Source organism: Dromaius novaehollandiae, chromosome 12 (genome assembly GCF_036370855.1).
Source record: "Dromaius novaehollandiae isolate bDroNov1 chromosome 12, bDroNov1.hap1, whole genome shotgun sequence".
In the NCBI taxonomy this organism is placed as follows: Eukaryota; Metazoa; Chordata; class Aves; order Casuariiformes; family Dromaiidae; genus Dromaius; species Dromaius novaehollandiae.
In genome coordinates this window covers 15,123,138-15,138,224 of record NC_088109.1, presented here as the reverse complement: position 1 = coordinate 15,138,224, position 15,087 = coordinate 15,123,138, and the positions used below count along the sequence as shown (strand labels likewise).

Genomic DNA, 15,087 nt, shown 5'->3' with positions numbered 1-15,087 from the left:
CTCTTCTGAGCTTCCCATATTTGTGCTACAAGAGCACTTCTAAGAAATAAGAACACAATATTTAACATTTGGCTTAGTAGCAACTCCTGTTTGTGAAGACATCAAAGTGCTTTCCGAACATAGTGGAGTGTCAGTAAAACCCTTTCACTAGCAGGCAAGCAGGGGCATAGGGAAACAGCCGAGGCAGAGCTTGCCTTGGGTCCTCCAGCCTGGTGCCCTGCTCCTAGCGTTAGTATTAAAATCTCAGGGAGAAATGAAGGGTGCCGAATTTGACAGCAAACTCCTGCTGGCTTGACCATGGCCAGGATTTCACCCCATTTAAGCTTCAAAGCTTAGTCTTTGTCTGCAGCTGGGGAGCAAAATGAACCTGAAGGTTACCAGCGAGAGTGCCAGGTTTCATTTTTGGAGTCTCACTTAAATGGGATCTCTTTCAGAGATGCATTTACTTCAGACGTATTTTTGTGTTGAAAATATTTTCATGTGAATTGTGTTTAAAAAATTGATTGCACACACCCTTTTGCAATCACTGTTGAATAAAAAGTGAATGAACTGACCACTAGTTTTAAAATGGTTAGATAGCCATTATCAACTACAAAGCAATATTTTAATAATATAATAGATTTGATCTTTTTCATTGCCGAACATGTTTGCGGGACATCATTTAAGTAACACACATACATAAACTTAAAATATATTTCAGTCCTGTGCTGAATCAACACCAAAACTACAGCAAAAGACTAGATTGTTGGCTGCTTATTGACCAACCATCCAGAAAACATGGTGGCAAGTATGAAATGCTAATTGAATCCTGATTGTGTCTTCATATATTAGTCCGTATAAGCTATTTCCATGTGACCCCTAGTGAATTATATCATCATGCTGTCACTCTGCCTCTGACCAAGCAGATAAATACACCAGTCTCAAACATTAACATCAAAACAAGCAGCCTTACAGTAAGTCCCCCCTGCAGAGACATGATGTGCATGCAGGAGCGTGATGCAAGCAGAACGAGAAAAGAGGTAAAAAGAGCTCTTTTCTATTTTGTTCAGTTCTTCCTAGTTCTGCTGATCTAGACCTAGAAACCACCTTTACAGGCTTCCTCCTGACAAGGAAGGGACCGTAACTTGTGTTTAGGGTAGAGGACTTGGCTAATTGGCCTCTCACATTGGATTCCCATTTCCTTTACTGTATCACTGGGACAGGTTGAATAGATGACAACCTGGCAGGATCAGTACATGCGCCCCTGCACTGTAGTTGCCACAGAATTGGGTTTGTGTTAAAACTTTGTGGTGCAGCTGCACTGGAGATGAATTGCTTCCCTCGAGTTTTACCTCTTGGCTTCAGCAGGCTCAGCTGTAGTTGATTCCTCTGTCTAGGAGGGTTTGTGCTGCCTTTTTACACAGGCAAAAAGTGTTGCTGAGAAGTGCTGCAGAAATAAAGGCGATTGAGCTTGCCTTATGCTGCAGCTCTTAGAGCTGATTGGGAGCTGGTGGGGAGAGAGCAAAGTTCCTGATGGATGTACTGAAAGATGCATATAATGGAGCTGTCTGCAGAAGGGACCATGAATCTGCTGGAAAGCATCATAAAAGGACTGCAAATCCAAGTGGTTTTTGTGCAAGGAGGGCAGGCGCTGCTGGTTCTGGTGTGACGTGCGGCGTGGGTCTGTGCTTGCTTCTGGTTAAGGCGGGTATTTGTGCTCTGCGTGCACAGTCTGTGCGCCCAGAGATGCATTTCTTCCCCGGGCCCAAACAGAGTGTAGCAAAGGGATGCAGCAAGCTAGAAAGCGTGCTGCAGACATCTGCTGACAGCACTGTTTCCCCTTTTGTCCCCCAAAGGGTAAATGGCAAGTCCAAGGGTTCAGGCTCTCATTGATTCTGCTTCATATTTCTACGGCGCCTCACGTCCCCTTTCAGTCTCCTGCTTTTGCTGAGTGAAGATTAGCAAAGCAAAGCGACAGAGCCGCCTTGTGCACACTCGTCCCTTCCAGGGGTGAAGGGACAAGAAGCCAGTAAAAGTGATCTCCATTTCTCCGTACTCCAGGGCCCTGGTTCTGCCACAGGGCGACGGCTGCGTTTGCTTTTAGAGCGGCGGCTCGCGTTGAAACGGCAGCGTGCACGCGCTTGCGTCGCTGCCTGGTGCGCGGAGAGGAGAGGGCTGGGGAGCGCCCTGGGTTGCAGAGGCCTCGGAGGTGCTCCGAATCGCTCGCGTGCAAGGTGCAAAGGGAGGCTTTTGGCACGATAGTGTAAGACTTGGCTCTCGTTAGCCTGCACTGCTCGTCCCCGTTAGCAGAACACGTGCCACCAGTGCTCGGCCTTTCTGGTTGCGTTCAATTCGAATGATATACTTGTGCCTGTGCAGACTGTCTGTAAATCTCCTACAAATTAAAATCTCCAGCAGCAAGAAGCTAATGGTCATGTTTTCTTGGATGTTCAATACCTGACTTCTTAAAACAAGATATGGATTTGTTATTAGCCTCTTGAAAATGATAGTTGATTACATGAAAGATTGCTGCTTCTGTTTTCCTTTTCTTGTCTGTCTCCAATACCCTCTCCAAGGGCTATTTGGGAGATTCACTGCAGGGTACAGGTATGTTGTTGCTGTTTAAGCAGGTATTCATATTATCACTCATTTGAGCTATGCATTAATTCTTTATATAGCATGTTTGTAGAATTACTCTTATATATCTTAAAAATCAATTCCTGTGCCCTTGGTGAAGTACTACAGATAAGGAGTAGCTATTATAACAGCCTGTGGGCAATAAAAACAGAATTTGGGTGCATAGATAACTTCAATTAAGTTGCTTAAGGAGTGGAATCACTGTCCTAGGAAGAAGATGGATGCGTGAGCCAAGCAAATCCCGCTTGTGGGTGCTGGACCCACTTGGGAGCTGCCGCTGCCCTGGCAGAGCGAGCCTGCAGGCTGGAGCGTGCCCTGCTCCTCTCCCGTTCTGCCCCTGCACTGACTTGCAGCTTCAAGTGAGATTTGCATCTGTTCTACTAAGATGCTTATACAGAAGTGAGATATTCTGTCCTGGTTTTGCTACCTGGAGATTTTGAAAGGAAATAGATCTAGAGTAGTGTAAATATCCTGCTTGCTGCAAGCACTGATAATTTATGTGCCTACCGCTAAGACTAATAAATGACACAGGCAAAAGCCGAGTAGAAGGGATTTGATTTTCATTGCTGCTTTATTGTAATTGATTCAGATTTGCTTTTATTCCTTTTCCCATTGCTTAGCTATCCTGAAATTATTGAGTTTCTGATTTTGTTTGTTTTTTTCCCCTTTATAAACGTTTGCTTTCATAAATGCATTCTTATGGCATTATTACAATTTGTTTAATTATAGATTGGCAGAATGCTGCTTTGGATTGATCAATAACGGAGGGCATTTATAACTGGTAGAAGCATTGAGGCATTGAGTTATGGGCTGGTGCTCCTTGGAGGGGAATAATTTACCAATAGGAGTCATTATGCATTCTATTAAAAACACAAAATGGACATGTGTTTCTGGCCTCGTCATCCATCAAAGAGTAAATGCCAAGCGAGGCAGAATCCCAGCAGAGGTGGCGAGAGACTGAAAGCAATTTATAAAAAGTAAATAACAGTATTGATCAATTTGCCTTTTTATCGCTGCCCTGTCACCACTGCGAAACAGTGTTTTCATTTGGACTTTCTCCCCTACCCCGTGCTTCCAGCTTCGCCAACTGTTGATTTATGAAGCTTTCTCCTAGTCACTGGAGCAGATTCAGCCTATCTTCTGTGCTGTTAAACTTACCAAAAATATGAATCCATCTGAAAAAGGACCTACTTCCGCTAAAAGTGATTTGCCCTGGTGGATGTAAGCCAAACCCGAGTGCCCGCAGAGACCAGCGCGGGTTTCTGTGTGCCAGCTTCTGTCCGTATGTCTCGAAGAGCCAAGTCCTCACTGAGGGATGGAAAACAAAGTGATCCCAGCTAAATGCTCACTTTGAGACTAGAAAGGGCTTTGGGATACCACAGACAAAATAAGGGAGTTAATAACTACTGGTTTTCAAATTGAACAGCAAGTCACTATTCACTGCTTTCAGATTTCATTATCTTAACTTTGAATCTTATGCCTCTTGAGAGAGAATTATTCATTAATTCTAACTTACCTTTCAGCCTTGTAGGTACTGACTAATAAGGATGATTTTATAAAGCCTTTCAATTTTATACTAAGTGATCATTTAAAACTGGAGGGCTGGCAGTTTATTAATGCACAGTTTGGATATTCGTTACTGTTAGGGGAAGTAGTATGTCGTTATACCTTGCTTGTATTACATTTAACTAAAATATCATGAAGTCTGTTTGGAAAGTATCAGTTTTAAAAAAAAATTTTCCTTAAAATTTGCTTTGTTCCTCATGGGTAAAGCACTGTTTTTCAGCCTCCCTTCTGCTGTGAGCAGAGCGGTGCCGTGTTCAGTGCTGAGCCCTGTGGCCAAGTTGCAGAAGGACGGGGTCTAGCCCTCCGCTCCGGGCCTGACCACCGTGGCCGCGATCCCAAGAGTCACAGCGCTTGTCAGGCGGATGCTGTGTAAAACACCTTTTCTGCAGAGCTTGAGGCACGTTGTTGCCTATGCTCCTTTTTCCCCCTCTTTGCTCATTTGCGTATTTGCGGTCTCTGGACCTGTTGTTCCCGCCACGACTGGGCCAGGTTTTGAGGTTGCCGTCCCCAACCCAGTGCCTGGGCTGTGGAGTTGCTTTCTAACCTGCTTCATCACGCCAGCTCTGCTTTGAAACGAATAAACACAGCATGTGGTGAAAAGCAGTTGAACTAACCTGGATGGTTTTGACAGAAGGAGGCTAGAGAGCGACTGCACACGCAGCTACACCAGGCTTGGCCCCATGGGAGAGGGTGGAGGAGGTCTGCTAGCAAGACCTCCACCGCCGCTGCCCTGCTGTGGCTCTGCGCACCTCCCTCGACAGGGAAGACGCATCTCGCGTTCAAGAAGACGTAGGAACAGCTGGTCTGAGCTGGACTAAAGGTCTTGGACAGCAGCCCGTGCTTGATGTTGAGTGAAGTCGTATAGCAATGGTAGATACAGAGCGGCACACCTCCATCTCCCTGTGCCGACAGCCAGCAGCCTGTGGCTTGTGGCCTACTGGATCTCCTTCTGGTGACCTGAGGGATCTGAGACACCTTCTGGTGTTTTTGCATTGGTTTTAGCCACGTAAGCCTCTGTCCATAGGATATCATTCCCTCCCATTGCTCAGCTCTCCCCGGCTTGTGTTGGTGTATCCGCTTGTCTGCGCCGTGGACAGGTTCAGCACGGACACGAGCCCTTAGTGAAGCTGAACAACCCCTCCACTTCTCTTCAACCCACAGCCACAAGCTGAACATGAGTTTCCAGACAAAACTTGCATGGCACCATGCACTGGTGGGTCCTCAGAGAGACATGGGCAAAATAATTCTTTCAGGTTCTGTATCATTCAACAGTCGCATTGCCATGACTATCATAAAATCAGTCACAGTCTGCTGTTTGCTGTCTGACCTGACTTTTATACTCAACCCTATTGCAACTGAGGTTGGCTGTCTTTTTGCACTGTTCAATGCAGAAGGTTTAGTTACATCAGGGAGAGAGTAGGTGACTGGCAAAGCATGTGTGGTTTTTAAATCTCGTAAATGAATGTAACCGACAGAAAAAGCCAGAACAGAGATGGTGGTAAGAAGTGTTTATTCCTTCATTGTCTGACTTTCTGGGGCACTCTCTGACTCCTCTTCAGGTTGGTGGGTTTCTGTGTGATTGATGGCACATACCTCTCAGATATTAATATCTGACCTGCACTGGGTATGTTCAGACACTTGCAAGTTTGTTCCTTTCCATGCGGTTTTTGCTGAGAAGCACCATCAGCTTTAAGTGAGATGATGCAACTTCTGTAGCAAGGCAGGGAAGAGTGACGTGGGGCAACAAGGATGCTCTCGGCACAAGGTTGGCATGTGGATGGCAGAGGGGGCAGGAGGGGGTCAAGGCATAAATCCCTCTTGGGTTTCTCAAGAGAGCATCAGGTCTTACAGGCAAATTTAAAAAGCAAATGCTCCAGGAGATGCATACTCAGATCTCTTGTGGGCTGAAAAGATTATCAGGGAGGGGAGAGGAGAGGAGAGGAGAGCTGGGCTGGAAACCACCCCCGCCACCTCCAGCCCTGAGAGCAGTCCCGATGCTGTAATTTATGTGGTTGCATGAGGTAGTGGCCTGGGCAGCTGAACCAGCAGGGAAAAGCCATTTTGAAATTTTTCTTGGGTTATTTTCCACCGGAAAATTTCCAAACACACTTCACTGCAAGCCCATGGAGAGGCTTATGTTAGCCCAGCACTGAGAGCAGGTATTCCCTAGGCAGCAATACTGTGGGATGGCTGACTATTGCCGTAGATGGTGACTTGCTCTCTGTCTCTACTTAGAGATGTGAGGAGAAGGCTATTTAGCAGTGCTGGGGTCAGGGAATCTTGCCTCTTGCTGTTGGGCTCCATGCAGCCTCCCCTTGCTCAAGAGGAGACCAAAGGAAGCAGCAACCAGCAGATATCTGCTGGGATTTGGTTTTTCCCTCCCTGGTGTGGCTTCCAGGGAAGCCACATTTCAAGTGTGAAGCATCATTTTGCCAAAGGAACGTAAATTCCCTTTCCTTTAACTCCTTCTCCCCATTAACTGTCCACCTCCTAGATTACAGACTCAATACTGAGTTTCATATCCATCTGTCTCTTTTGCAGCAGCAAGCAGAAAGCCGGGGGAGCCTTTGATTATCTCTGACATCAAGAAGGGGAGCGTTGCTCATAGGTGAGTGCAGGATTTTCTGTCTGCCAAACCCAATGCAAAATACGCAGCCCAGTAATAAGGGTAGAAAGAAGTCCAAGCAGCAGCGCTTGGGTCTGGGTTTTTGCCAGTAGCTAAGGAAATGCAGACGCTAGAAGTTTGTCTTAAACTGCAGTAGGGTTTGGGATAAAAACTGTCTGTATTGAGATAAGCGAAGCTGAGCTAATGGAGAAGATGGCTGGGGCACTGACTCAGAGGTGCTGCTCCTATAGGAGAGGGGTGTTTGTCCCACTCATGAGTTCGTTCAAAAGCATGATGAAGGGCTTCCCCTATATATGCCACAAGGTGCTGCAGCCCATCTGGTAGTTTGCTGCATCTCAGCTCCTGCCTGGCTGAACCAAGTGAGTGCATTGTGGGCACTGGTGGAGAACTGTGCGAATAACTCAGCCGTTATTAACTGTACCTCTGATCCCAACGCCTTGGGAGCAAGGCTTTCAGGACAATTTAGTGCTGCTGGAGGGCTGCTTGTGCAGGAGCTTGCAGAAAAGGTAGAATATGTGTCAGGGGACCTTCTTGAGTGCTATATGTTACCCAGGCTGTATATCCAAATAGGTAAGGGTGGCAAACTAGTCCTCCTGACTTATTCTGGGTCAGTGCATGCTCTTACACAAGCGTCCTTCCTTTAAGTTATAATTGCCCCAGACTTAGTGGTTGTTTCCCAGAAAAGATCCAGGAGAGTGAAAAGCTAATATCATCATATCCCCTGCAGGACTGAATGCATCACAAGATCTGAAAGGCAAATACAAATGTACTTTTAGTTTTCTTTTCCTTTCCACATAGAACTGGCACCTTGGAGCCGGGAGACAAGCTGTTAGCCATTGATAACATCCGACTCGACAATTGCTCCATGGAGGATGCTGTGCAGATTTTAAGGCAGTGTGAAGACCTGGTCAAATTGAAGATTAGGAAGGATGAAGATAACTCTGGTATAGAAATTCTGATGCAAACTGGTGCCTGTCCACTTTAATGACATTTCCCAGTAGGTAGTGCAAACCAACAAAGATAAGGGCTGCAGCCTGTCTGGTTACCACTTTCCAATTGATTGTAGTCTATTTTTGTTATTTTGCGCTTAAATGGAGCCTGGAAGGTTAAAATTCTGTTCTGTCTGAGCACAACCAAAGACTGCAGGCTTCTAATTCTAAATGTTGTAAGTCTTTCTTGTGACCTATTTTGTATGTCAAATTAAAAAATTCAGTATTCCTGTTTTTTCTTGCAGATGAGCAGGAGACAACCGGTGCCATTATCTACACAGTGGAGCTGAAGCGGTATGGTGGTCCCTTAGGAATAACCATCTCTGGGACAGAGGAACCTTTCGATCCTATCGTCATTTCGGGGTTGACTAAGCGTGGGCTGGCAGAAAGGTGAGGTTTAGGGGGCAGAAGAATGTATTGGCACAGGAAGGGATCTTGAAGTCTGCAAAGCTTCCTCTGCTTTCATGGACTCTTCATAGGTGTTTTAGCCAATTAGTCTGGAAAAAAGGAAAGGTGCTGTAAAGATACGAGCACCGTTACAAAGAGGCAGCCCTGCAGGTGAGGGATGTGCAGACCCACACGTAGGAAGTGTGGGGTGGCTGAGACTGTGCCATTATGGTAGGGCCAAATGATGAGAGAGACTCAAAGCAGAGCCCTTTTGGAAGGGTCAGATCCAGGTTGAATGCAACGTCTACAAAAATGTGTTTGTCCGCCCCCTCTTGCACTGAGATGCTTCCTCATCCCTGATTTCCCCCACTGTATCTCTCGCGGGGTGAGTGCCCAGCCTGCCCACGAAACCCCCGTAGCATCCTGGCTGGAGCTGCCGTACTGATGGACTGCGGCTCGTGGCCATGACAGCAGTGGGTCCTGCTCAAACTACAGATCCCCGGGGGTCTCCCAACCTGTCTTTGCTTGTTGCTCAGTCTGTTGCATTTGGAGATATCTTAGTGTAGGGCTGGCATGCGCCAGAACAGCAGGCATTTATACTGCATAAAGCTAGGTGCAGGTTTACCTTCAGCAGCTGGAGAAGTTGACTCTGTGTGTTCGTGTGTCTGAATATATGTGCATGTGTGGGATTTAAAGGATCAGGACATTGCTGAGGATTTAAGGTGGAACGGAGTCATACGCTGTATCTTAATTTATCCATACCATAGCTGTGACTTGTAAATAGATCTTTTCAGCAGCCCTGAGTCACTCTTCTTCATAGGGTTACATTACTCTCTGATGCTTGATGGGCAGAATGGCAGCAAAAACCTCTGAGCAAGTAGGTATAAAGTGCTAGGCCTTGGGTAGGTTTGACTTCAGGTTTGACTCTGGTTCCTCCTGGTTCTAGGCTAGCCTCCCTCTGAGCTGAGCTGTACAACAAATCAGTGCAGTGTTCTGCATTCGGTTCCTTGGCTCTTAGTGCCTGCAGTGCTGCACATTGCCGTTTCTTTCTTTTGGTACCGAAAGCAGAATTTCATTGTATCCTGAGAAGTAAGAAAGAAGGCTGGATTCCTTCAGTAGTGGTTCTGCTCTTTGGGGATTTTGTATCACTGCCCACCCCTATAGATTCAGTCGTTTTTTTTCCTGGCAAATAACAGCTAGGTCCATAAAACATCTGAGACTTTTCTGTATAGCGGTTCTACACTGTGCCTGCAGCCCAGCATGGGAGAGGTTAAAGACAGGAAGCCCAAATGCTGTCAGGCATCAGAAGACAGTCTCGTTCCCTTGTTGCTCTCTGGTCCCTTTGCAATGCTGCTGGCTGTTCCTCCCTTGAACTTGGATGCATGACAGTGCCTGTTCCTTGGAGAAAGGTAGTACAGTCAAGTGCTGCAGTACTACTGAATTTTGATCAGTAACTGGCACGCAGTAAGAAATAAAAAGCCTTTTGAGAAGAGCGGTGGGATCGTTTAGCACCTTCACCCTAACAGTCTAACAAATAAATGGTGCCTATCCAACGGAGCAGCATGGGGACGGAGCGCCGTGGGGAGGTCTCTGGGTAACCTTAGCTCCCTGCGGGGAGGGGAAGGAGAGCTGCGGTGAAGCCTGCCTGCAGGAAAGGTTGCATGTTTTTCTACTGAGATGGTGTATGTTTTTCTCCTGGGAGTGGCAGTAAGCAGTGGCTTCCCTTGACCTTGTGAAGGCAAGAGATGTCCCTTTCCTCCATCACATACCCTTCCCCATGCCACAGACATTCTTAGCCACGCTCTGAGGGTGTCACAGGTTTCTCAAGGCTGGAGTTTAAATCCGAACCTGTGCCTGGCTTTTGCTGGAGCACAGCACGTGTTTGGGCAGCGGTGACGCAGGGCAAACCAGGTCCTGGTGTCTGCTGATGGGGATGCTCTGCCCGCGCTCATGCAGGGGCAGGCAAAGGTCTGCACTGCGGCTCGTGCTGCTCTCCCGGTAACGGGGAAGGCAGAGTGTCCTCCAGGACCTGTCACACGTCTGTCACAGCGGATGACAGACTGTTGGAGTTGAAAAGGCTCCAGATTCAAATGACTTGGGTTTTATCTTGACCTTGAGCATTTTTCTTCCTGTGCATGTCTGATCCTACAGAGCGCTCCAGAGGCGGCTCAGGACGATGGGATTACTGTCAAGCGGCGGTTCTCTCCCACTGTTAGTCACTCTGTCACCCCTCCTGCAGTGCCTGGGAGTGACTTTAGCATGGGCCGTGGGACTTGTTTTCCTTCTTCCCTAAACATGTATGCTTAGAATAGGGACTGATAACGGTTAGGTTCTGGTCAAGGTTTAATTGTTCTCAGAGAGCAATTTTGGACTATCACTGATGTGTTAAAGTGTCTTAAGGGCTTGACCAGCCTCCTCTAATACCCGCTGGTGAAGTAGACAGGGGTGGCTCCAGGAGGGGTTTGTAGTGTGATCCAGGAGTCCTCAGCACCCACCTGTGTTTGCAAGGGGAGCCGGGATGCTTCTGCTGCCCACGCACCAAGCGAATCCACACCGCGTGCAGGCGTCCACCTCTCCTCCAATCTGTCTGGAGAGCGGCTGGCGCTGTGGCCCATGTGCGCCTCACAGCTTACCCCATGCTCAATTCTGCTGTTGCACGAAGGTCCTTAGACTGGTCGGTGTTTAAGGTGAATAAGGATTCCCTGTGATGAACAGAGAGGCGCGAGGGTTGTTACAGAGAAAGCAGCTGTTTCTGGCTAACTCTTGCTCAGCTTCTGTCTGCTTGTCCACGGAGGAGTGCCTGGGAGACCCAGAGGGAGACATCCCTTGGTGGGCCTGGATTTTGATTTTCTTTTTCCCCCTTGAAGAAAATCCTGGCTGGATGTGACCTTTCTTGTTAATCATTTTTGTATTTTCCCCTGCCGAGGGAGTTTCACAGTTTCTGCACAGAGATTGTGTTATTCAGACGGGAGCAGTCAGGCTGGCGTTGAGGATGGAAGAGATGTGTTCCCATGAAAGAGCAGTGACTGGCTTCATTGCCGTGAGAGAAGGCCCTTAAATGCTAAACCACTGCAGCAAGCAAAGGAGCACCTTTAGTACGCCAGCAGTTAAGATTTTTTTTTGACTGTGTAGATGAAACTTTTAAGACCAATACTCTGGTTCTGGTTTGATCTATAATTTATTCAAACTACGCGAGTTTTCCCCAAGCGCTTTTTCAGTGCGGTTTGGGTGGTACAAGACGGACATCTAGTGGCTGGTTGGGACCATCATGACGTGCTGCATGGACATCTCAACAGGACCAGGCTGAACAGCCCTGCCTGCTGTTTGGCTGCGTTTCCTTATCTGATTTACTTCTGGTAGATGTTTCACAGTGGCACGTTTGTAATCTTTCTTTTGTCCTTCCTGAAACGGTCCCATATTTGGGGGGAAGATAAGTAGCTGTTTCGCCTGCGACAGTGTATGAAATACTGTTCCTGCAGGAGCAGCAATCCAGTTTTCTTTCCTAATGGACTAAATATAACCTTGGAGGGAGGCACACTGCCATGGACAATAGGAGATGACAGTCCGGATTTGTGGCTCCTCCTGAGTCAATCATCTGCGGTTCCTGTTAGCTAAACGTTGTAGCACTGCTGGAGAAAGGGAGAATCGCTGCTCTCACTTGTTATCGTTAGGGAGCTGTAGCATGAGTGCAGTGAGCACAGTCCGGCAAGCAGCAAGCGTTAAGTCTCTTTGGAGCTGCCGGGGCTGGTGATGGATATGTTCTGCACTACCTGCTGTACGGGAGCTGCCAGCCAGCGCAGCAGAGCTTTGACAGAGGTAAAGTGAGTCTGTGTCTGCGGGTAGACCCAGAAAGGAAGGGTTGAGGAGTAGAGTGAGAATAGGCATGATTCATTAATTCATTCCTAGCTGTTCCTGAAGCCTGAGGATTTATTTATCAGAGAGCAGACGTTAGCGTTGGAAAAGAGCTGTGCAACAAAACACAGTAACCTTCTAGCTCTGTGGTCCTGCCTGAGAAAATCACAGTGGTTTAGCTGCATAGGGCTGAACTTTAAACATATCATGAACTGATTTGCAGCTGGCTCAGCTCACAGCTTGCACATGCGATCTGTGTTGGACTGGATTTGTTTATGGGTTTCTAGGTTTATCCCTCATTTCTTTCCATCAATATGAAACATGCCCTTCAGCTCCCTGTGTGAAGAAGACCTGTAGCCATCACACACTGGGAATGCTTGTCCTTTTAGCATATAAGCCCCTTTGGCGTTGAAGAGTTCTGAATTTAAACTGAATGTAAGTTGGTCTAAAGTCCCAGTTCCCAAGGGGCCTGGGAACCGAGATGTGCCTATGTTCACGCACATGTGTGTATGTATATACACTGGTGAAAGACTGGGGGAAAACCAGATTCCTGGTAGTGGTGATGAATAAGGGAATCACTGGTAGGCAGTGTCAAGGGGAAAGCGAGTCATGGTCTCAATTCTGTTTTAAAGTACTGAGAGTTAATTTGCTATTGCTTGAAGCAAGAACTTAATGGCCTGTCTCGCTCAGGCAGATTGCCTTTCTACATTTCTAACAGCATTTTTCCTCTCTAGAACTGGAGCCATCCATGTCGGTGACCGGATATTAGCTATTAATAACGTGAGCCTCAAGGGCAAGCCACTGAGTGAAGCCATTCACCTACTCCAAATGGCTGGAGAGACGGTAACGCTGAAGATCAAGAAACAGACTGAAAGTGAGTTCAGGAGCCTGGCTGGGGTGGGAGGACACAATTGTACCCCAACCAGGACCCCAGGCGATGAAGTAGGTAGTGCTGTCGGTGTCCCCGTGTGCGTCGGTGTGCGGGGACCTGGCTGGCTGTTGGTGGCACTTGAGACAAGGCAGTGTGGTTGGAGCAGGGATAGTGGGAAAAGAAGGGCATGTTTTGGACTTCTAAGACGAAGATGAAAAAAAAAAAGCCAAGCCATGGACTCTGTGGTACTGGGAAGAGATTAGGCAGCAGGTTATTGGCTATAACAATGTTTTCAGTCTGGCACCTTGTGCTGTTGGCTTCCCAGTTCTCCCTGTCCATGTGAGTGTTTCAGGCTGAAGGGAAGCAGAAAATGTTTTAGAAGTAGAAGAGTGCAGATTTTTTTAAATACAAACCCCCAAAATGAGCAAGGGGACTCTGAGCAGGTGGAATTTGTGGAAAAAAATGACCTTAGCTCAACTCTTGAAAGTAATTGGCAATAAATCTTTTATGCTCCCTTTCTAGCTCAGGGTCCTGAGATTATCTTTCAAAGCAATTCACCTTCCCTCTAGAATCCCCTTCCCCTTTCCCCACCAAGCTCCCTGCAGCTTTGAAGTCATCCCACTTGACACGGTACCAAAGGAGCAGGAGAGGAGCTAGTACAGCAGACCACTTCTTTGGGGAAAGAGAGGGAGGATGGTAGAAACCAGGGAAAGTGTCAACGTTTCTCCCTAGACTGCCTCTGCCATGTCACAGCGTTTTCTATCTGTTTTGTGCTGTGCTTCAGCAGCCTCTAGATCTGGCTTGACCTACCCAAGAAGTGGCCCACAATGCTGCAGGAACTGGAAGGCATCAAGTGATAAAGCTCTTCCAAGCTCACTTGGCCTATGGGACTTCCGTCCTGCATCTGAGGTGGCATTGCTGTCTTGTGTTGCAATTCTTATCTGTAAATCTCAAAGCACTTTACAAATCTGTGGCATTGCAGCTATTTTAGAAATGGAGGAAAACTAGCCAAGGCACAGTGACTTAGCAAAGTAGAGGTACAACTGGGGAATTGATCCCTCTTCAAGAAATCCCAGTCTTATTCCCTGAAGCCAAGCTTCTTGATCCTTGGTCTGAAATAATCATTTTTCCCTGCTGACACTTAGCATCATCTCAATCACTCATTGAAATAATTGATGTGCAAGTGCCAGTTGGAGTCTCATTAATCATTCCAAGAATGAATCAGGTGTAATTGAAATTTCAAGGTAATATTGTGTTAATTGTTCTCAATTCAATTCAAAGGTGAGCAGTCCTTTGAATGCTTGGAAAACAGGGACTTTCAGGACACCGGCCTTTGGTAAAATAATCTGTCCTCCTTGACAAATGCAGACTTTCAGAGGGCTCTTTATTCCAGCTAATGCTCTGACAGTCAAAGGCCCAGGATGGGAGATCCACGGTGTGGGTGGCTAACAGGTTTTTTAATCAATGAGGACTTTAAAGTATTCAGTACAAAGAAATGCTTGTGTTGAGAAACCTTCTTTGTAGAGCTTTAGCTTGAAAGGGAATTTGATACAATGGTAATAAAGGCCTGTTATTAGTAAAATAATGGAAGGGAAGGACTGAGCTTCATCATCCACATTCAGCTTTCCATTTTCCAGTCATTAATCAGGGGAAATTCAGTCTCACAATATCAGGCCTAGGAATACAACTGTTGTCTGGAGGCTGCATAGGAGACTCTTGGAGAAGTGATGGTTTGCCCTGAATTGATATGAGGTTGTACAGTCTTGGAAGAGGGACGTAAATTCAGCCATGATAGTTTGGGACTAGTTTGTATTGTCTTGGGAATGTCACTGAAACTTTTTCTAGTATGGAGTTTATAGCCAGCACCCTGACTAGGTGCTGCTGAAATGGTTCCGGTCCTGTCCCCAAAGGCAAACCATGCCAGAAGCTCCTTGGCTGGAAGCACTTCTGATCTGAGTCACAAAGGAGGCTCTCCGAGATCAGAAGGGCCTACGGTGCCTCGCTCCTCAGTGGCTCTCACTTCTCTAGGCAGGCGTGTTCTGTAGGAAGCTTACAAAGGCACAAGAAGATGCACTTGTGAGTCTAGATTAGGTCCCAGCGCTCTCATATTCAGGGATACCCAAATCCCAGTAGTTGCTTCTTATATCTTATATCCCATGAAAGACAGTTTTTCAGTCTGG

At 47.0% G+C, this 15,087-nt stretch overlaps 1 protein-coding gene across 3 annotated transcripts in view; it reads left to right on the top strand.

Annotated features, from left to right (window-relative positions):
• Nucleotides 1-15,087, top strand: part of GRIP2 (glutamate receptor interacting protein 2) — a 299,043-nt gene that overhangs the window by 265,836 nt on the left and 18,120 nt on the right. For all 3 annotated transcript variants that reach the window (XM_064518999.1, XM_064518998.1, XM_026093139.2), the window contains exons 15-18: nucleotides 6,724-6,790; nucleotides 7,607-7,752; nucleotides 8,043-8,187; nucleotides 12,771-12,910. In XM_064518999.1, the coding sequence (XP_064375069.1) occupies nucleotides 6,724-6,790; nucleotides 7,607-7,752; nucleotides 8,043-8,187; nucleotides 12,771-12,910 (498 nt within the window). The remainder of the gene's footprint in view (nucleotides 1-6,723; nucleotides 6,791-7,606; nucleotides 7,753-8,042; nucleotides 8,188-12,770; nucleotides 12,911-15,087) is intronic.